The 23,302-nt window shown below is 40.4% G+C and overlaps 1 protein-coding gene across 8 annotated transcripts; it reads left to right on the top strand.

Annotated features, from left to right (window-relative positions):
* Positions 1-399: 399 nt before the first annotated feature.
* CELF1 (CUGBP Elav-like family member 1) lies at positions 400-22,142 on the top strand (the record flags this gene model as incomplete). 8 transcript variants are annotated; one of them, XM_084262912.1, is made up of 13 exons in its annotated part: positions 400-470; positions 2,528-2,715; positions 3,473-3,555; positions 3,912-3,960; positions 7,415-7,546; positions 7,735-7,814; positions 8,171-8,332; positions 9,382-9,463; positions 12,582-12,710; positions 19,012-19,122; positions 19,305-19,490; positions 20,335-20,478; positions 22,015-22,142. In XM_084262912.1, the coding sequence occupies 13 exons, from the start codon at positions 400-402 to the stop codon at positions 22,140-22,142; spliced, it is 1,545 nt and encodes a 514-aa protein (XP_084119038.1). The 8 variants fall into 8 exon arrangements, with proteins under 8 accessions (XP_084119038.1, XP_084119037.1, XP_084119040.1 ...); XM_084262911.1 differs by having other exon boundaries at positions 19,009-19,122; XM_084262914.1 differs by having other exon boundaries at positions 7,412-7,546; positions 9,394-9,463.
* Positions 22,143-23,302: the final 1,160 nt, after the last annotated feature.

Below are 23,302 nucleotides of genomic sequence, written 5' to 3'. Positions count from 1 at the left end.
GGGATGGAAAGACTGGAGTTTGTATTCTTTCTGCTCTGTTACCCATTGCTATCTTCATGGATCTGACACTCTGTTTATCTGACAGTGCACTCAGTACTGCTTCGCCAGGGAAAATTACACAAAACAAGCCCAGTGCATCAGCATTTTCATTGTGTATTAAGCTGAGCCTCCCTTCACATGGTCACATCCCCTTTTTAATCTGGGATTCCATGTCCCTTTCCCAGTCCAGCCTGTTTCTGTGGTGTCTATTGCTGGTCTCCCTGAGCTACTGTTTCTGTGGTTTGAGTGGTTGTTTTGTGTGACTGAGTGTTAAGACCTGCAGGACTTTTGGAAGTGGCGTTGTTTGGGGGTTAGGCAATACACTAATTTAGTGTTAGTAGTTTGTCACAGACTGAGGTGATGGCTGCGTTCAAGTTGGATTTCCTTCCAGAGATGATGGTGGACCATTGCTCCTTGAATGCTAGCCCTGTGTAAGTATTTCATCTTCACATGAAAGTTTATAACTAAAGTGATAGTTGGAATTTCTGTCGCTGAAGCCTGTACTGTCTGATGAATTCCCCTGGGAAGGAGGGGAGAATTAGGAGAGCTGGAAGTTTGTTTTCTTAAAATCCTAGTAGGCATTGACTGTTGATGTTGGATATTGGATGGAGAGGGGGAAATGATCTGATAATTTGGAGGATGAGGGCTGTGGAGGTATAAGGCTATTTGACAGTACTGCTTCTAGTATGCTACAGGTGCTGATACTATAAAATCAGTTGTTTGAATCAATTGTTGGGAGAAGAATTTCCGTTCTTCCCTATTAATGACTCCAGATTAAATGTTTCAACTAGAAGTGAAAGATGCCTTGAATACTGCTGAGGTCATGGTAAGAGTTGCCCAGTTAACAGGATCCTGCAGCTACCCTTGGCATAGGATGCAGGGCTGAAAATTACTATTGAAAGAGGGAAGATGATTTCCAGTTCTCAAATGGAATGAAAAGACGTTGAATGAAAAGAGGGAGTTAACCCCTTTGTAAAAGTTATTGTTTGCTTTGGCTGTTTGGAGAGGTGCTGACCCTTCCTGAGTGGAAAGGTAGTGAGGAGTGAAAGTATTTATGATGATTCCCTTCTAGTAAGAAGCTTTGTTGTTTCTGAGGTCTTTTCATACAGATGAAAAATTATGAGCTTTCCCTGGTATCAGTGTTTCCTGGGGCTGTGAACAGCAATGAATTGAGTGGGAAAAAAACAACCCTAAAAGTTACCTGGTTTGGATTATTTTTTTTATTATTCTATTGGGGAGCTATGAGTGGAGATAGACATTGAGCGGAACACTGTTTACTGTAATGTGCAGTTCATAAGCCATTCAAAAAATATCTTTAGTGGAAAAAACAGAGATGAAGAGAACTGACTACTCTGGAAGAAGGCCACCTGTATTCCTCAACAAAGAGTGTGGGGGCGGAGGGAATTGTCCTATAGCTACTATTCCACTCCCCATGTCCTTTCTAGATTATGCAGGGGTTAATCAGCAATTTTAACCTACAGATCATTGTAGCTACAATAGGATGGGGTTACAGTCAGTCTTCCACAGAAATAGGTCCTGTGGTATACCAGGCTGTGTCTACTGATAACAAGACATCCCATTGCACTTGACGAACAGGGAGGAGTCAACACAGAAAGCAGTGTGTGACTGAAGGAGCTGGGTGGGTGTAACACTGTTATTAATAGGCTGTAGACTGCTTTTGTGGCTAGATGTAATGTCTTGAAGCCTATTGAAGATTCTTATACTCCAAGCTTTTGTGGTGTTGTAGTCTAAGATAACACTTTTTTTTCTCTATGTTAACACCCTGCCATTGCTCAACTTGATTCTGTGACTAATGAGATTGTCCATACCTGTTCATATACAGCCTAAGCACACATGGGGTTTTTTGGCCAAATGTTGTTGAAAACTCCCTAGCTTTCCAAAGAGTTACTGCCTTTTAAACCTTTAATGAAACTTCTCATCTGTTCAGTTGTATCTGTTTCTCTGTTTTAAGATGGATCTTCATCCTGGGAAACAGTTCCAGATAGTCACACTGAAAAACAGTCTAAAAAGAAAAAGTTACCCTCTCAATCTCGGTGGTTACTGACAACTTCAGGAGTCTGTGGATAGACTGAGTTCAGATTTCCTCCCATTCTCATTTCTTTTTCTTTAAGATTTGACATGGTTGAACTAGTGCTGTTTTTCAGTCATATGAACTCATTTGTGTCCTGAGTCCCAGATGTTGACTACATTATAGGAACATGAATTAAGAGAAGATTTAAACAGCTGTGTAGAGTGTGTTTGGTTTTCAAGTACACAGCTTGCCAATGAATGTGAATGATGTTTCTGAATATTCTCTGGTATGCAGGACTGGGAATGTGCAAGTGTCTCTTACCCTATGTTTATTTTAATTGTGTGTAGAAAGACTCTATTTTTTTTTCTGAAAATCTCACTGTGCTGCTTCTAGCTGCAATTGCTTCTAGAATCTGTGGAAAGATATAAACCAGAAATTCCTTCTTGTTTTTCATAGCTCAAAGAAAATGAATGGCACACTGGATCACCCAGACCAACCTGATCTAGATGCTATCAAGATGTTTGTGGGTCAGGTCCCACGAAGCTGGTGTGAGAAGGATCTAAGAGAACTTTTTGAACAGTATGGTGCTGTCTATGAAATAAATGTCTTGAGAGACAGGAGCCAAAACCCTCCTCAAAGCAAAGGTGAGAGCTTCTGAACGTCTCATGCGAGATTTGGTGCCTCAGCTCCTTCCACATAGTTACTTTCAGTCTTAGCTGTTGGCTTATTTGAATGTCCCTGTGTGTTGGAGCTCTGTACAACCAGGTGCATGCAAGCCCAGGCTTTATAGGCTTTAAGTGTATGTGTTTGTACTCGGACTGTGATCCAGCTGAGCTGAGGTAAAACATAGTTTGTTTTGTTGTGGTTTTTTTTAAGAGCTTAGAAGCAATGGGAATGCTTGAAGAGTATGGATTATAATTGCAAAGCAGAATGTCAAATTAATATTGTATTCTTCCAGAGCATCATGGTATGATCAAAATGTTGCTGGAAGTGGCACAGTTTCAGATAAATATAAAATTGAGACCTTAGTCATTTGTGTACGTCTAATCCTAAGTAAATGCTGTACCTGGATTTGCAGTTCAGTTACGTGTAGTTATCTTAGTTTATGTGAAACTAGGTGGGCTTTTGGTATTAGGAAATAATTGCTGAGTTTGGAAGTAGCCAACAATTACTTGACAAGTATATATAAATGTCTTAATGATGGGTCAGTTCTGGACATATTCTATTTTATTAGACTTAAAAATCCTTTTTTAAACAGCAATGAGCAGTAGTACCTACCTATTTCAATATCTAACCTTTTATCATACATTTTACATTGGAAGGCTAGGGACTGGCTGTATCTGTACAGACCCTGAAGACTGATGGTGTTCTGTCTTTGCTGACATTTTGTTTCAATTGCAGGGTGCTGTTTTGTTACATTTTATACCCGTAAAGCTGCACTAGAAGCACAGAATGCTCTTCACAACATGAAGATCCTCCCAGGGGTAAGAGAAGAGCCATGCTTTCTTTGCAACTCATTCTTGTGTTTTTGAGCTCTGGCACCACCGTTACACAAATATATGTTAACCTGTTGTATGATAAGAGATCTTAAGGGAACTTTGTAGCATTTGGGAGAATAATATTGTGGTGAAGTGGGTGGGCATGTCTCCTGTAATACTCCCCAAGGAAAAACATTGGCATACCATTAGGAAAACTTCTTTCTTCTAGGAATATATATATTGTTACATACACACTTTTGTAGAGGCAATTTAGGCTACTGTTTTTCTTCCACATTTCTTAAGGGATATATTTCATATAGTATAAAGTGAATGCTTCTAGGATTAATTGTTTTATGTTTCAGATGCACCATCCTATCCAGATGAAACCAGCTGACAGTGAAAAAAGTAATGGTAAGCTTTACTGAAGTCTGAGTTTGGTAGCATCACTTGTGCTGATAGGGAAGCCTGAGGATTTTCCTTTTGTTGAACAGCTTCTAATGAAGTCGTCTTGAATTGGAGACCTGTTTGGGGAACAGGGGGTGGTGTTTAAATTTAAAAAAAAAAAAGTGTGTGTTGAATATAGTAGGTAGTGTGAGTGATGTATCTAAAATGCCATGACTCAGTATATCCCACTGCTGCTGCTTGTGATAGAACCATGTTGTCAATTAGGGAAACATCCAGTGAGTTCTTCTTTGTGCTAAGGTGGTTTAAATCTTTGTTGGGGACATGGATAGTGGGATTGAGTGCAACCTCAGCAGGTTTGCAGATGCCACCAAACTAAGTGCTGTGGTTGACACCCTAGAGGGAAGGGATGCTATCTAGAGGGACCTTGACAGGCTTGAGAGGTGGGCCCATGTGAACCTCACAAAGTTCAACGAGGCCAAGTCCTGCACATGGTTTGGGGCAATCCCAAACATGGATATAGGCTGGGCAGCGAGTGGATTGAGAGCAGCCCTGCAGGGAAGGACTTGTGGCTATTAATGGATAAAATGTTGAATATTAGCAGGCAATGTTCGCTTGCAGCCCAGAAGGCCAGTTGTATTTGGGTTTGCATCAAAAGAAGGGTTTACAGGCCAAGGGAGGTGACACTCACTCTCCCACTCTGCTCTGTTCCAGTTTTCACGGCTTGCTTTCTTTTGATTCATTCCACACGGTCTTTTTGTCCCCTTTACAGTCAAAGCAGACATTTCCTTCCCTGCTTTGTGTCAACCCAACAACAGCAGAAGGGGCTGAGAACATAAGGGAAAAAGTTTTGTTGCTTCCACTAAACCAAATCTGTTTTAGGCTGTCACAGGACAAGTCAGGGCTGCAGCTAGAGAAGACCTGTGGCTGTGGGTAAAAGCAAGTGCCACCACAGGTGCAAGGAGTTGATGATCCTTATGGGTTCCTTCCAACTCAGTATATTCCATGATTCTATGATACTCTGTTCTTGTGAAATCCCACCTGGAGTACTGTGTTTAGGCCCCTAGCATAAGACAGTTGGACCTGTCAGAAAAGGTCCAGAGGAGTGCCATGAAGGTGATCGGAGGGCTGGAGCACCTTTCCTGTGAAGACAGGCTGGGAGGGTTGGTCTTGTTCAGCCTGGGGAAGACAAGGCTCTGGGAGAATATATAGCAGCCTTCCAGTATATAAAGGGGGCCTACAGGAAAGAGGGTGAGGGATTCTTAATAAGGGGAGTGTAGTGATATATGAGGTGTGATGGTTTTAAAATAAGAGGGTAGATTTAGATTAGATATAAGGGGGGAAACCATCTTTGTTGTGAGGGTGGTGAGGCACTGGAACAGGTTGCCCAGAGAAGTTGAGGATGCCCCCGCTTTGGAACTGTTCAAGGCCAGGTTGAATGCTCTGAGCAGCCTGGTCTATCAAAGAGTGTTTCTACCCGTGGTGTGAGGGTGCTTGGAACTAGGTTCTTTGAGGTCTTTTCCAACCCAAACCATTCTGTGATTCCATGAAATCTAAGAACGAATGTTCAAGTGTTTGACCAATTTGAAACAAGGCCTCTGGCAGCTAGGGTGGGAGTCAAAACTTCTTGTAACATACAAGGGAGACTGAGAACTCACAGCAGTTCAGTAGAGAAAAAAATTGTGAATATTTCTGCACATTGGCCATTTCAGATGTATCAAGACATTTACCATCTACCATTGGGTAAGTGATCATTTAGTATTCAAGATGAGTATATATGTACATACATGCTCAAATGTGTGTGTCTGTATATAGTATTGGAAGAGAACCAAAGCAAGTGTTTAGCATCTTGTAGTTTCAGCCTTTCTAGACTTGGCTGAAGTTTGATGTTCTTCATTTGCCATAGTTACTATAAGATTAGCATTGCATCATGGGCAAGATAATCCTGGTTCTAGACAGTTTACGTATTAAGATAATTGGACACAGAAGATAGAATATATGGGTAACACATAGTAGAAATAATTCCATCTGCAAATTCTTCCATGTGTATACAGAATGTATTTCTGTGTAAATACCTAGAAATGAGTAATTCTTCTGAAGAAGAGAGGAGAAGAAAATAAGTTCTTTAAAATCTTGCATTATACATACCTACACACATACAAATATCCTAGGGAAGTAATAGAAAAAGGGAAAAAGTAATGGAATTCTAGAGTGAGAGTGCTAAGGCTATTTTATAATTATAAGACTTTTATTAAAAGGTGTAGGTGAAAATATCAATAAGAAAGTTTCAGTTAAAAATATTTTAACTGCCAATAATAAAAGGGATTCTGGATCTCTTGAACTAAAATGGACTTAAAAGTGATTTGAAAGGACTTCACTGTTTGTAAGTCCTTGAAAGTGGACTGACAAGTATGAAGATTTAATAGTTGAAGTCATGTCAGCTGGAATAGTTTGGAATTTTCCCCTTCAACACTATAGAGGATTCAGCAATTAAATTAATTTCCACTCACCATGGCACTAAATAGCTGACTTTCTCTCTTGAAACTTCAATTTGTGCTACAGTCTTCATCATATTATGTTTTATATTGTGCTGAATGTGGTATTTGCAGACTGTCTTGTGTTCTGCATAATTTGCTTTGTCTTTTAAAAGCAAGTATTTCAGATGTGATTAGAATCTTTAAAGAAGTAAAATGAGAGATGAAAGTTCTGCTCTGGATTCAAATTCACCGTACTCCCCTAAGTAACCTTCAGCTGACATTAGTAGCCACTATCTGAAAAGTTGAGAGAGATCTCTTTATGGACCATTTATTACAAAATATTCTGCATGCTGAAAGGTGTTCTTTGGCTCAAATGGGTCTAGTAGCATCGGCGTGTAGAGGCAAGACACAGTATCACAGTAGCTTTTGGTACAGAGCAGAAAGGATGAATCTGAAACAACTAAAACCAGTTGTGTTTCAGCAACTGGTATTGCTTACACTGTTGAGACAGAAGCATGAGGGTAGATCTGGATTTAAGTGATTGGCACGATAAAGAGGCTAGAAAGAAGCTTCCTGCAGCTCACTTGATGGTTTAGATAGGTATGTCAGTAGTCTAAAAATAGAAAAGATGGAGGAGAGAGGGTGAAAACACAGTAAAATATGCACAAGTATTCTCTTGCTTACCAGGAACTGCATGCAGGAGATGAGGGAGTTGCTGAATTTGATACATTTTTTCCCTTTTCTGACATTCTTGCAGTTCACAGGCTTGCAAGGAAGCAAAGTGTAAACATAAAACAGATCCTTTGGGTTCATTGAGGTATCTCATATGCATCCTCTTAAACTAAAGATATTCCATTATTTGGAATATTGCTCTTTACAAGCTTCTACCCTAAATACAAGGGAAATAGCTGTAGTTGATGGAGAAGACTTGACAAAAATAAGTGCATATTTGCTGGTAATACTTTTATCTTTTGATTTCTTAGCAGTAGAAGATAGGAAGTTGTTTATTGGAATGATATCCAAGAAGTGCAATGAAAATGATATCCGAGTGATGTTCTCCCCCTTTGGGCAGATTGAAGAATGCAGGATACTACGGGGCCCAGATGGCCTGAGCCGGGGTAAGCATGAAGCTTTTCCAACATTTCAAGGTTGTCCACTGGATGCTGCCTTTTGCAACTCAAGGTGGCATTTCAGCTCTTTTGTGATTTCCTTAGCCCATTTCCCCTGTAGGCACTTTAATTTATTTGTTCGTTCCAGTAATTGCAGATGTAGTCAGTGACTTGGTTCCTTTTTGTTCTTGCTACAGGTTGTGCATTTGTGACTTTTACAACGAGAGCCATGGCACAAACAGCAATTAAAGCAATGCATCAAGCACAAACCATGGAGGTAAAGCAAGTTAGTGGGTGTAAGGAGATTGTCATTTATTGGGCAATCACTGTGGAGTTTGGAGGACTACAGAGCACAAAGTGCAGTGTGTGTTTCTTTGGAAGTGTTACTTCTGGACCTTTTTGTTCTGCTGCTCTTCTTAGAGCTCAAGATGGAAACTTCATCTGAAGAGAAAACAACAAAATACAAACTAGAATTGAAAACAAATGAGATTTTGAACCTTTAATGTATCGTGCTGTTAAAATAAATATATGCATGTGGGGGAGGAGAATACTTCTGATGACTGTGTCTTAATGCATTATTTTTGTGACTGCTGGGGATAGCAAATATGTAATCGTTTGAATTGCTGTTTGCAGGGTTGCTCTTCTCCCATTGTGGTAAAATTTGCAGACACACAGAAGGACAAAGAGCAGAAACGAATTGCTCAGCAGCTCCAGCAACAAATGCAACAGATCAGTGCTGCCTCAGTGTGGGGAAACCTGGCTGGTCTCAACACACTTGGACCCCAATACTTAGCAGTGAGTTTCTGATTTGGGTTTTTTCTGTCTCTTCAGGGATTACAGTGTCTGACTGTCCTGTAGTGCTTAATGTATTCATTTTCAGAAGGTTCCTGATAAATAGGAGGAGGGTTCTTAATCCCCAATTTGATCTCCAAAAAGCACCCACCAAACAAAACCCCACCAAAACCACGAAAAAACCCATCCCACAGAGAATAGAGAGAAAATGGTCTCTTTAGGAAAATAATACAACAGAAAGTATTCTGGTATTTGTCACTGATTTTAGTTGATTTTTCTGGGTACTTAAAGGGTGAATTTTTCATAGACTGATGTGCTTTGGCTCATGTGGGTTGCCAGGGTAGCTCTGAGAACTGTATTCCAGCAATACAAGGCCTAGGGAACAGAAAAGGAACGTTTAATCTCATTCTTTGTGTGGTGTACTGTTGAAGTGGGAGTATTCTCTCTCACTGCTGCTTTAGGTTTGGCAGATAAGAATTTTTGTATAACACCACCTAGTTAATGGAGAAGGGAACAGGAAATCTCTCTAAATAGCTCTTGAGCTGAAGCTTGACATACTTCTCATGGCTATTATGCTTAAAGTGGAGGGGGTTCCCCCCTCACAGTGGCTCTTTGGTTTTGGTATGGCATTTGCCATTTGTCCTGTGCTGGCAGTATCAGCTGTAAAGTCTGGCTCGAGGCAGTGTATCCTGAGGGGTGGTAATCCTGCCTGAGGTGCTTTGAGTAGGTGTTCTCTTTCTACTGATTCTCTTGGTTTTCTCTTGGTGTATTAGCTATAAACTTCCGTCACCGTGTGTTACGTTGAGTGAGGAAAGCATTGTGCTGTTGCTTTGGCTGCAATGTGATGCATGGGCAACATGGATTTTCACTATGGTGGTGCTCTGGCTGTACTGTGTAAGGGGAATTCTCTTTATGCTTTGCTATGATGTGGTGCATGGGCAGTGGGAGTTCCCTTTGTGACGGCGCTCTGGCTGTGGTGTGATGCATTTTGTCCCAGAAGCGGAGCCAGCCCTCACTCTCACTCTTGTTTTGTTTTTTGGTGTAATGTCTAGCTTTATTTGCAGCTCCTTCAGCAGACAGCAGCTGCGTCATCTGGGAACCTGAACACACTGAGCAGCCTCCACCCAATGGGAGGTGAGTTTTTTCCACCAGAAGACAAATTCAGTGCCAAAGAAAGGAAGAGGGTAGAGAAAATAGTCAAAAGGCTGTGTAGATATATTAATCTCATTTGAAATAAGTAGTCCTGAGTTTACTCACACCTTTGGAATGACAGGAAGCCTCTGCTATAGGTTTGTCTGTTCCTTCTTAATCTTAGTTAACTACTGTCCCCAAGGTAAGTTGTATGCTGTTAACGTCCCCTACCTCTGGCATTTAAAACTTCTTCCCTTATGGGTATACAAAGATGGGCTTCGTGTATTTGTTTTCATCCAAACAGGTGCACACGTGAATCACCATGCGCTAAGGCATGTGTTTCAGTGGTAATGGCTGCTTAGGTTTCCAGTTTTAAATTGTTCTTATTACATCAAAGTTGAGAGTTCATCGTTGGTAGGAATGTGAACTCATCCTTCATTCAGGTTAATTCCTTCCTTTGAATTACAGTCGATTCTGCCATTGCTGTTAGGGAAATATCAGCTGAACAGGTATGAGCAAAATTCCTTCCTGTGCACTGCTAAGAGTATTTCACTAAATACAGCAGTACTGGGGCTGTAAATTGTTTGTCCCTCTGCCTTCACAGAGTAGGGAATAATAAAACACATTATTAAGTCTCTTCACTACATTCTTTAAATTCTTCTGCTGATAGAAAAGCGATGGTTTTGGGTTTAATACTGAACATTTTAAGCTTTTACAATTGTCTGCTGGAGTTACACAGTAGTTCACAGTATTACATGCCCTGCCTGTGCAGAGGTTGATCTAAAAGTGTTAAGAAAGAAAAGTGTCTTTGTACATCTGATTTGTGTTGGTAAGCCCATCAGTAGTTACAAGGTTTTGCAAAGTGTTAGGCTTTTGATTATAAGAACTTTGGCTTAAACTTGAGGCTGTTTCTAAGCTTAGCTTCTTACGTTTACTTTTTCATGTTAGATCTTTTCAGAGCTCTTAGACTTAAGACTTTTGCCAAAAGCAATTTTAAAAATTAGTTTTGCTGTTATCCTGTGGGGTGGTGATCTATAATATTTTATGTGCATGATGCTGTTTTTTTCCCCCCTCTTGTGTTTATTTAAAAGCAAGTGGTGGTAAAAGAGAAAGAGTACTGCAGTTCATGTTGTGACTACAAGAACTGGGGTAGGGGGAAGGAGCTAACTAGTTCATGTTGTCTGTAAAGTTTCCAGAGTAATTCTGTCTTCACTTAAAAATTCATAATTCAGACATATAAAGAGCATGTTGCATGTTTTGAGAGAATTATTCACAGAATGACTTTTTGATTCAAAGTGCTGTTAATATGTCAGCCAATCTGCTTTCTTGAAATTCGTAGAAAGAAAAATTTAGTAGGTAATAGATCTCAAACTGTATCAGACTTTGTAGACAAAACTTTATCTTGACCCTGTTTGAAAGCAGATGGGAAAACAATGTGATGACAAGAGGACAGGTGCAGTGCACACATGCCAAACTGCTTCAGCAGGGAGGCAAGCTCCTCTGTTCTTCACTAGTTCTAACACTTGCATTTTTAACCCTCTGCAGCACAATAAAACTAAAAATTACAACTTTCTGGTTTTAACTTCACGCTTTAATGTTAGTGTGACACCTTGACAATCTAAATAAAGGTGGAAGGTACTAGAAGTTTTTTTAGAAACGCTGTGTTTTTTTAGAAACGTTGTGTTGTCTGTTTACATACTTACAATTACAGTCTCAGTTTTGTAATTTTTGTGCCCTTTGTCACCAAGTACTTAGTAAGGATTTAACAGATGAGGTGACACATCTGTCTAGGACATTTTGATCGTAGAATCATAGGTGTTGGAAGGGACCTCGAGAGATCATCGGGTCCACCCCCCCTGCCAAAGCAGCTCCCTAGCTCATATTGCACAGACAGACATCCAGACGGGTCTGGAATATCTCCAGAGATGGAGACTCCACCACCTCCCTGGGCAGCCTGTCCCAGGGCTCTGTCACCCTCACTGGGAAAAAGTTCTTCCTCGTGTTGGTGCGGAACTTCTGTGTTCCAACTTGCATCCATTGCCCCTTGTCCTGTCTCCAGATACTGTTATATGAATAGTGATTAATGTAATTTTGGTTTTAATTTTTTAGGGAAGAATTACTAGGGATTGTCTGAAGTCAGATGAAAAGAGGAGCAATTGGTAGAATAAGCAAAGGTAGAGACAAAAAGGGGAAATAAAGGAAAGGGGAAGAGAGTCAGAATTGGAAGAACGGAGGTAGCCTACCAAAGGATGGCTAAAATACAGAATTTAGAAGATCAGTACCAATGACAATCCCATGGCAGGAAAAGAGGGCAATCTGCAGTGTCAGTATTGACCGAATGGTTTAATTCAAAAATTATAACTCAAAGTTATGGTGAGTCAGATGAGTAAATTGACCAGTAAAAGTTCATCAATACAGGGATTATGACAGGGAGAGGAAGGTTTCCTGGCTGTTTACCCACAACATGCCTGATATTTCCCATTTTTTACTTCAGTTTGACCAACTGACTGGGCTACGTTTAGGATGGGTGATCTCATGGTCAGGCATTGCTGCCTAACATTGTCTCATAGTTGACTGTTGCATCTTGTCTGCCAAGGGGATCAAACAAAACATTCTGGTACTCAGCTGATGGTGGTTTAAAGGTGTTACTTTGTGGACACAGGATGTGTAAGTCTTGAAAGAATTAATTGCAGTTATTACTGTTCCCATACAAAGAGAGTGGAGTGGGACACGAGAAGAGGAGATTATTGGCCTGGTGTCTAGGTAAATTCTCTAGCTTGCAGAGGCCCTGTCAGATCCTAGCTTAACTCTCAGTGAAAGCTGCTGTGCTTTTGTGACGAGAGAACAGCGCTTGAAATTTTTTGTACTCTGGGGTCTACATCTGGGATTGTGACTACCTGGTCTTTTACTGAAACTCATCTATCTGAGCAATTAAGAGCTGCTTTTTTAGTTACAGCAAAGAATCACAAGGTAGAAAATACCAGTTATTAGTGTTAAACCTGTTGTTTTTAAACTCCTTCCCATTACTCCCTTGTGATGTGCTGAGGTTGCTGGATCTGTTAAGCTTGGATGAAGGTGACTATTGTAGGAAAAACTGTGTGCATTCTTCAATGTGTTGCAGGACTGAATGCGATGCAATTACAGAACCTGGCTGCATTAGCAGCTGCGGCCAGCGCAGCTCAGAATACACCGAGTGGTACGGCTGCACTCACTTCCTCCAGCAGCCCCCTGAGTGTGCTCACCAGCTCAGGTAAGAGACTGCCTATGCTATAGGGTGTTGCGGCATGGGTTGCCCTAAGAGTCCTTTCCATATAGGTGTCACCTGTTTTGTCTGTGCCTTTTTGTTTCTTCCATATTGATTCTTTAATAGATGAGCAGTTTTACTAGTAGATTTACCTGCCTTGGTTTAGGGTAGATACCTTTGCCACCAGCAAAACCTTTTTTACCTGCTGTGTTCCTTCCTCCAAATGGTCAGGTGAATGTAGAGTAAAAAGAATTTTTGAGGTCATCATGAAGCAAAAAGGTAGGTGACCTCTTTCCAGTCACATTATTACAATCTCATCACGTATTTGGTTTATTTGTGATTTTTAAGTATGTACTGTGGTAGATGTACCCTGTTCCTTTGGACACAGACGTAGAAGATGCCTTAAGCATGAAGTAATCCATTCTGTGCACTAGAACAGTACAGTTTATATTCCCCTCCCATTAGTGAAGACAAGGATACTGTAGCTACCTCATAGACGTAGAATAAACAGACACCCAGTACGTTTATTGGAAAGTGGTTGTCTAGAACTGAGTGTATGAGTTGTGTGTAAAAATTGGTATCTTGCTCATTTGGGGTTGTTTTTGTAGTTATTGTTGGTCTGGTTATGTACATTATCCAGAGAGGCTAGAATATCCAAGTAGTGTTCTTTTGCTTATTGCAACGAACAAGAAAACAAAAAACAGATTATGCCTACATTAGACATACTCGGGTTTTACCACAAATGAGGATCATTGTCCCATTTGGTTATTTCTAAATCCACACATGGGAAGAGACCCCATATTTTCAGGGTGTCATTTTTCCAGCATCTACAGTATAGTATGGGGGATTGGTTTTGGGTGAGGTTTTTTTGGGGGGATGGGGTGTTGTATCTTTGTTTTGGTTTGTTTTTTTTCCCCATAAAAAGCCAAACTGCTTATCGAGTTTTGAAATTGAGCCTACAGAACTTCAGCCTTACCTGTGGTTGTGAGAAACTAAAGCAGGGTTGGCAGATGTTTCAAATTTCCATGGATGGTGTTTTGTATTGTGTAGGAAGACCAAGGAGCTGGACTAAGATGCTGTAAAGCGATTACAAGGAAAAGCTGTTTAGCGTACGTCACGCGATCAGGAGTTAAACTGGGTGCTTTGCGCAGTTTTCTTAGAGAAATCCCCAGGAAAGAATTCAGTTCAAAGAGTGCTCTGCTGCTGGACAGGTTTTTTATGCATAAAAAGTCTGTGGTCTGCAATCCTTAAAAGTTAAAATTTCAAATTTTACCCTGACACCCAGCTATGGTATCCTATTTTATAATTAAAAAACCCAAGCAAACCAAACAAAAACCCCAACAAGGAGGAGTTGAGGAAGAGCTGCGTTTATAACCCCCTAATGCTTCTTCATTGTAGAGAATGTGAATAATCTGAAAAATTCTCCCATATTTATTCATCCATCATCAGAGCTGGAATTGTCAGGTTACAATTTTGCAGTAACTGGCATTTAGAATTAAGATTTCCTCATTGGTGCTCTTGTCTTGTTTGTTCTCTGATTTGTTGAGGTGGAGAGAGGTGGTGAAGTTGCCAGCTGACAGGTTGTGAAGTTCAAATGCCAGACCTGCTAGAGAAGGCAGAGGCAGCCTCTCCTCAGAAGCGTACAACGAAAGGACAGGGCTGGTAGATCAAGTTGCAACTGAGAAAATTCTGACTGTATAGAAAAGAAAATGAATGGTGCAAGTGGTTAAGTTCAGGAACCAGGTGCCACGAGGGCTGTGAAATCTCCATCATTTCAGAGATTCAGAATGCAATTGGAAAGGACCCTGAACAGGCTGACCTAACTCAAAGGTTAGACCAGCTCTAAGCAGGCCATTAGACTAGATGATCCATAAAGGTTCTTTTCAATTGAAGTTAGACTGGTGTTGTGTGATTCTTTGATTTCCCCTCTGAATTTTGGCTGTTCCACAGCACTCTGCAGGTTCCTTTTACCTTGATGAGAGATGTATCTCAGGAGTCTATTCCACTGTAGATCATGCTGGTAGAGGTCCTAGGGTTGCAGAACAGTCTGATTTTAAGCACCTTCTGTGCTGCATCCAAACTACTTTCTGATCCTACTCATATCAATAAATGATTGTTGTCAACAATCAAGTAGTCACAATGGGTCATTTTAATTAATATCCTGTACAGATGTATCAGTCAGTTCACTCAGGTTTATAACATAAAGCAGCCATTGTATTAATTAATTTCAAGTATAGTTTTAAAGAGTAGATATTAGCTTTGTTCAAAAGAAATAGAAAGGTCTGGAGGAGATGTGGTCTGTATATAGTCACTGACATCAAACTGAAAAGGTTTCAATGCTTTTCATTAGAGGTATGAATATGACCTCACCTATGAAAACCTCTTAAACTTGGAGGGAGGGAAAGTCTTAATGTGTACAGAGAGCATTCGCTCTCGTGATACTTCCTGTAATTAGACAGCTTTCTAGCTCTTTACTCTGAAGTAGCTATTATCTCTTACAAAAGCAAACTTGATATTCTCTTCAATACTTATATGTGCATTCGCACTGTATGTTCTCACATAGAAGGCTGTTGGACTCCACACACTCACAGCATCCCTCCTGAACCATACCTAGACTTTGAAACACTTGGTATATAGCTCTTCAATACCATGTGTTAGTAAATGCCTGCCTTGTCTGTGGGACATATGGCAACATCTACTGTGATAACCTCTTAAACCTAACTGCAGATGAGGTGACTACCGGCTTGACTTCTAACCATCTGTCATCCAAATGTTCACCTGATGCTTATTTGAACATCTCTCCCAGCTTGTCCTCAAATTGTGTAATTGGTGGAAAAATCCAGACAATCATGAAGCATACTTACATCTTAATTTCCTTTAATCTGCACTGATATCTTTTCTGCTTGGAAATCCAGAGTGCATAGGTTACACATCAGAATGGTTGAACACAGATGGGTTAAGTGGTGTTGGTGTTGTGCTGTTTTCATATTAATACCCAGTGACTTTGTTTCCAAGCAGCATTGTATGTTTTGATGTAGGGTAGGACGGTGCAAAACCTTCAAACTTCCAATAAAGCAGCTACTCTTCTTGAACTGAACATGCTGCTGCATCCATCTATAGGTGATCCATGTTACAGGGACTGTGGCCTTAGGTAAACTTGTGTAAGCTGCTAGCTTATGAAAGGGACAGTCAAGAAAATACTGTAGAAATATTTCAGGATTGGAGTGCCTGTTCTTTTCAGCTTGCACATCAATATGAATTGTCTGCTCTGGAGTGAAATAGAACGGTTGCAAAAGCTGATACATGTTTCCATTTCTCCTCTCTTCAGAGGCAACTGTCAGAGGTCCTGCAAAGACTGGATAGTTTGCTGGCCTTAGTGTCCTGTCTCCAGCAAAATTGTTTTCAGAGGCGTCTTTCTGCTTTTACTGGGGCTAATTCTGGTACAGTTCAGGCCAATTCACTGCCTGAGTTTTAGTGCGCTCACTCATCATTCAGATGCTAGATGACGAAATTAAAACAGACTTTTACAGTCCCTTCAACCTACCTACCTCTGCAAGTTGGTAGTTGATGTCCAAGTTTTGTTACTGTTCCTAGTTATTTTTTACTACGTATTACACTTTTTTGAAAGCCTTTTTGAGTATTTTCAGCTAGTTCTCTTAGCGTTAGGCACTTTGACTAGATATACACTCAGTAGATAGATCTAAGAAAACAACCTCCATAGCAAGCAGAAAACCCCCCATCAATCATCCAGCAAAACCAGCACAGAAACAATGTTAAGTATTAGGAATAGAGTAAAGAACTTGTACAAAGCTAAACAGGTTTTCCATCCATGTTACTGTATGCTGTTTTCTGATGTGAAATAATACACAAAACAGAAGAAAGAAAGGGTGACTGTTCTCTGAACTCCTTCCCTATTAGGAGTAAAGAGGGAGCCTGAAAAATAGAAGGCTGGCTTGGGAGGAGGATATGAAGCCTAGTAACACATTAGCAGTGTGATGAAGACGAATAGGGAAAGACCAGTTGTTAGATATTTTAAGACAAGAATTACAGGATATCAGGTGAAGTTGTCAGCTGTCAGCTCAAAAATAAAAAGAGCTATTTCTTTGCATAATGCACAATTAATTGCAGACTTTGTTCCTTAGAATATAGTAGTGTCAAAGAATTTGGTGTTCAAAATGCACTGAAATTAATGAATGAAAATCGTGACTTTAATACAAAGACATTGACCTTGGCTTAAAAACCCCAGATCCTCAAATCTCTGTGTTGGTATATAGACCATGCCTATGAAGTATTCCTTTGTAGTTGTCCTATATTTCTGCTTTACTGTTACTTATCTGCTTTTAGTCATCATCAGCAATGGGCTGCTGACTCAGTGTAGCAATTCCTATATATGTATGATAAAGAAAATAAACCAGTGTGAAATTTTCTTGGAGTTTTCAGTACTAAAGCATTTCTTGCTTTGCTTAAAGTGATTTCTGATAAAGTCAGCGAAACTAAAGTAACTGTTCAGCCTCTTGTAGTAGTTTAATTTATTAAAAATCACAACTCTTTCAAAGTAGGGAAGGCATCTGTTCTTTGATTTCTAGGCTTGGCTTCATTTATTTCTTTCCATACCAGTACTGCTTTATTGTGGGTTGCCTTTTTTAATGGTGTTCTCATCTGTCAGATATATAGTGCCTTTTTGAATTATGCAGATTAGCAATGAAATGTTGCAGAAACAACTGATACTGTAAATCGAGGCAGCTGTGTAATTTCTGAACACTGGCTTTTATTCAGCCAGCTGTGGCATTTTAAGTCTACCAACTTGAGGGTTATACTGTAACTTGTTCTCTGTATTTTCCAATATATAATGTGCTAGTGATAGTAAGATGGGAAATGTCTCCTTTTCTTCAAAGTAATCCTTTTAAAATGCAGTTTGGGACTTTTGTCTTTCAACTTCTAATTTCAGAATCTAGAACTTTTTTCCTAGAGGAGGCTTGTCACTACTTCTGTCAGTGATAGGAAGTACAGCTCCCTGGGTTCCCATGCAGCTGTTGTTAGGTATGACTAGTTTTGTCAGGTACAGCTTTTGCTGAGGCTAGTTTGACAAGTTTGCTATACTGCATTTAAACAGCTACCATGTTCCATTCCACTCCAGCAGAGACCTCGTGCCATTGTATGAAGTGGTGAGTATGGAGCGTGTGTGAATCTGCTCAACTGATGCAAACAGTGTGAGAAGTCTTAATGGGTGTACACAGCATAACTGAGCAGCACAAAAGCAGGAAACTGAAAATTCCTGGATTTCAGTTCTTGTGTTCCCCACTTGGTCAGACAGACTTGAAAGCAGACTGTAAGATGTCTCTACAGCATCACTCCTCAGTATCTTTTTAATTTGTAGAAGCCATAAATATTTTCCAGTGCATCTTGTACAGTAAATTTAAACTTCTGGGTTAATAGCTTTATGCATAGCTTTTCTTACTTACCTTCTTCAGATTTCTAAGTAGTCCACAAATATGTCAGGAAACCACTTTTCCTATTTTATACGACCTTTGTAGAGGACTTAAATTTGAACTTCTGTTTCTTTTGATACACCAACTTGTCAATGTTTTTTTCTTGTAGTTTTGCTGTCTGCTTTGGTAGAACTGTTCCTGCTTGTAGAATTTGGCAGGCTGCATAAGCTGCTGGTTACTGTATCTATAGACATCTCTACCTGTGTGAGCGTGATTGAAGATGTTAGTGGTGCAGTCACCAGAGGATAGCCTTTGTATGCTGGATGTACTGCCCAGGATTTTTCTTGGCCCTGGCCCCAGCTGCCACAGCAGAATTTTTAATGGAAAATTATTTCATGTGTAAGATGAATCTGGGCATCTGCTGTTCCCGTTCTGGCGGGATGGGAAAACCATATGCTTGGCTTGACTGGAGCTTTCTTGAAGGTGCCTGGTATTGATGTTTCCCGGATAGATCTTAATATGTAGCCATTCTTTAGTGAGCAAGAAAGGGGCATTGCTGCTGGGTATCTTATGTTGAGGTACAACTTGAGCTATCATTAATACATAACAGTCTTAGGTCTGGCACGTAATGGGATGATCATTGCTGCGACGCAGCTATTGTGATGAAGTAGTAATTTTTCAGATGCAGAAAGGGACTAGAGGAGAGCAGCAGTACAATCAATCATGCTGAGTGGGGTTGAGATTTTTTTTTTACTGTATTATACTGCCTTGCCTTAATCTGTTCCTTACCAGCCTTACAGAAATACTGTAATGAGGAAGTTGAATCATCAGAACCAAAAAATATTGTATGAAGTTTAATTGTCTTATCTTAATAGCAGGTTCCTCACCTAGCTCCAGTAGCAGCTCTTCTGTTAATCCAATGGCTTCTCTTGGAGCATTGCAGACGCTGGCAGGGGCTACAGCAGGCCTCAACGTTAGCTCTTTAGCAGGTAAGCTGTGTGTTGTGGGCTGGGGGATTAGCTGATTATCATACATCAGACTGTACTAGTGCGGGGGGTGGGGGTAGTGGGGTGTTCTACTCCCTGCTTTTTGTAATAGTGCAGAGTATGTGAAAGGTAATTGATCTGGCCCAGGGGAAGGACTCAATCTTTATTTCCTCTTTCTTATATAGGAATGGCAGCCTTAAATGGAGGACTTGGCAGTGGTGGTCTCTCAAATGGAACGGGTAGCACAATGGAAGCCCTCACACAGGCTTATTCTGGAATCCAGCAATATGCTGCTGCTGCATTGCCCACACTGTACAACCAGAGTCTCTTAACACAGCAGAGTATTGGCGCAGCAGGAAGCCAAAAAGAAGGTAGGCAGAAAGTTGTAGAAACAACTCATATTTTCAAAAGGGCAAGCTCAGCGCTTACAGCTAACTTAGCTGTAGAGACTTTGTTTATCTTCAGTAACTGTACGATTCTGAAAAAAAGAAAGAAAACCTGTGGGATCTCTCTGTTAAGGGCTGTCCAAAGTGCTACTTTTACAGGAGGTTTTTCACAAGATTTCACTAGTCTTAAATGCTTAATAATCATACACCTCCATTTTCTTGGAGGACAGGAGAGTGTGAGTCTGCGTCCTGATACATCCTACTGTTCAGAGAATCGGTTCTGGTTGTATTAATTTTGTTTTCTTGGTCCTTCATCTCTTCCCACAGATACTTAATGTGAATCCCTTCACTCTTCGTACTCAGAATCAGTTTAATGTAAAGTGTAAAGTCAAGAATATAGGAGTAAGTTTTCAGTAGAATACAGGATGAAAGGAATCTGTCAGATTACAAATAATGTGACTGCTTTTATTCTGTATTGAGATTTACTTGGTTTATTCAGGCTGCAAGCTTTGTGCGGCCACTTTTGTTTTAATCAGCATCAGGGACTCAAACTGTTCAGCTTCCATTACAGCAAGGATCTGTGAACTAGTTTTGGCAGGATGTGGAAATTACATGCAAAAATGATGCGTGCTAGAATGATTTGAATGATCAATCCCAGCAAAGGGTCATGCTGATTTATTCTGGAATCAAGTACTCCACAGAAATGCAAAGAGCAGTTTTATTGTTTCATCTGGGAAATTTGGCTTGAATGGCTCTTTCACCTTTTTTTGTGAAGTAAGCCTGTTATCCATGCTCTTCCTGAATTTATATTCCTGCTTGTTGTTTGAAGGTCCAGAGGGAGCCAATTTGTTTATCTACCACCTTCCCCAGGAGTTTGGGGATCAGGATCTGCTGCAGATGTTCATGCCATTTGGAAATGTTGTCTCTGCCAAGGTTTTCATTGACAAGCAGACCAATCTAAGCAAGTGTTTTGGTATGTTGGGTCTAATCACTACCTGTAGAAAGGCGGCTTCTTTCTAGTAATCTCTTTTCCCTGTATATTGTCTACCCAAGCTTTTAAGTCTTTCTCTATATTCCTAAAAAATAAATCAATCCAAGCTCTTCCCATGAAGAATTGTATTTCATGATTTTTCATTGTGAATTTCTGCTTTTCTATTATGCCTCCTTACACTGTTGTCACCCTCGGTAATTCATCCTGATTTGTGTTTGCAAACTGTAATCACAGTATAGTGACTCCTCGCCCCTTTCCTGTCTTTTCACTAATTGTTTAAATTGCTGTATATACTATTTAATGCATTATCATTATCAATAATTTCTAGTAATAATTTTAAGTATTATTGTTATGGCTACCATATAGTGCAGGAGCATTTGTCTCTGATGTTCTAATGGCAATTTTAGAAGCTTCCTCCTGATTCTTGAAAACTTTGTAATAGTAAAACCATTTCAGCCGTTACTTACTACCTAACTTTGGCTGCACCTCTTACCCACTAGTTTTGTTCTGCTTGTTGTGTATGTAGATAGGAGGCACATTGGAGTGGGAAGTCTGCCCTAAAGCTGTAAATCAACCTGTTGTGCTGCTATTAATGTCCAAATAGATTCTTTTTTAACTGCTAAAATCTGTGATGGTGAAAGAGCAAACAATGTATTCTTCCGCAGCTTGGTTACTAGGAGGCTGCATGTGTGGACTGAAAGATTCACAGTTTTATTTTTGTCGCTTTGAGACCCCAGTGCAAGCAGTTATAGTGTTTTTGAAGTGTTGTAAGGTCTCATGGGGCTTTTGATGGATGATTTCTTGTGATGCAATAGGAGACATGAGTCTTTCTCTATGGTTTTAGTAGCTTTGTGCCTCCATAATATCCTGTACTCTTTAGCATTTGAGCCAAAAGATGCGGACAGTCCGATGCTTTGTGAGAACAGAAAAATATGCTGAGCATCAGGCTGCAATACCTGCATATGGATTGGTCTTGCCAGGTAGCGATACCAGCTGTTGATTGAAGTTATTTAAAATGAGTTCCTTCAAAACCCTGGAGAAGATTCTCAATTCCTGGAATGATAGACAACTTTTCAACCAAGAGAAACCTAGTCTTAATAGCAGTACAAGAGCTACACTGCCGTAACAGCTACTTCATTCCAAGCAAAGCTGCACCCATAATGCCAAGAGGGTGATTTCAGTCTTGTGTCTGTAATGAACTTTCATATATAGATTAGCGCTTTCCAGGTTTTGTTTTCTCCCAGATAGGAGTTCACACAAAGCAAACAGCAGCACTCATTTTTGTTGCAAGGCTAGAAAATACTCTTTTAATTTCCTGAGATCTTTTGGCCAAAGTTCTGCACGTCTGAAAGCAATGCTTGGTCTGCAAGCCTTTAGTAAGAAGTCTAAAAAAGCTGAACTTGTGACAATGGCATTCCAGGCAAGCCTTTCTTACCTTTGAGTGCCTGCATTTCCAGCTGTGCACAGCTGTTCTGGCCAGCCTGGGCATGCTATAATTATGTATTTTCCTTTCTCCAGGTTTTGTAAGTTACGACAATCCTGTCTCTGCGCAGGCTGCCATTCAGTCCATGAACGGCTTTCAGATTGGCATGAAGCGTCTGAAAGTACAGCTCAAGCGCTCCAAGAACGACAGCAAGCCATACTGAGCGCCCCTCCCCTCGGGACTGGAGTGAGAAGGATCTTCTGGTAAGTTGGAGAGGAGCGCACTTAGTGATTCGAAGCCCTAAGGCTGTGTTTTTACAGTCCTGGAAGCTGATCCATGCCTTCTATCTGGCACATCTTCCCCTGAAGACTTGGCTGCAGCCTCTGCTGAGAATCCTGCTTCGAATGGAGGACAAGTTTGTGCTTTTGTTTCCAGTGTTTTACTTTGGAGTTTAGGTGCCATATCGCTGAGGTTTTGTTTTGGTTTGTTTTTTTTTCCTTCCTTATTTGAAGTTTGCTGTGTTTGTAACCAGTGTGTGTTGAGAAGGACCAATGCCAGCTCCTTGGGGGTGGGAAGGGAAGGTTAAAGGGAGCAGCAGATACTGACACGACACTGCCTTGGGATAGAGAGAAGGGAAAGCAGAACTGACACCACACGACCATGGGTGAGAGGAGGAGGAAAAGCAGAAATAAGAGAACAGCTGATGAAAATAAAGATAGGGAAGGAGAACTGAGTCCATCCAAGCTTGGGTGAGCAAAGAACCAATTCCATATAGCCTTTGTCATGCCCCGTGCATTCCTTAAAATTCTCTTGCCCATATGCCATGGTGGGGTCTTAGTAAATCATCTCTAAAGCACCAGACATTCTAGGAGGGCGAACACATTAACAAGCCAAAGGAAAACTGCAGTGGGTTTTGGGCTTTTTTGGCAGTATATAAAGTAGTTACGTAGCACTGTGAATGTACACAGCACTTTATAGATTTACCATCTAATGTCCCTGCCCAGAAAACTTCGCTGTCCATTTACAGTTGAATATCAATGAGATGCAGTGAATTTATCCATATTTAAGAAAGCTTATCCTAGTTACATAGGTTTTGTAGAAAGGTGTAGAGACAGCTTAGGCTGGATGAATATATATGGGGCTGAAAGCCAGAAACTTCTGATCCCTGGTAACCTACAGAATTTTTTGGACAATTTTTCATCTTAACAGTTAATCACGTTCCCCGTTTCTGTGGAATAATGTCCAGTATTATATTTCATTAATTCCCATAGGAATAATGTAAGTGCAGTTTGTTTCTCTATTGAAATGGCTGTTCAATTGAGATAGAAAGCCCAGAGTTACCCTAACACTTCTCTTGAGGCTCCTGTTTCATACGTGTCCTCA

This window comes from Gallinula chloropus (assembly GCF_964237585.1).
Source record: "Gallinula chloropus genome assembly, chromosome: 4".
Taxonomy (NCBI): Eukaryota; Metazoa; Chordata; class Aves; order Gruiformes; family Rallidae; genus Gallinula; species Gallinula chloropus.
This window is presented reverse-complemented; position numbering and strand designations above follow the sequence as displayed.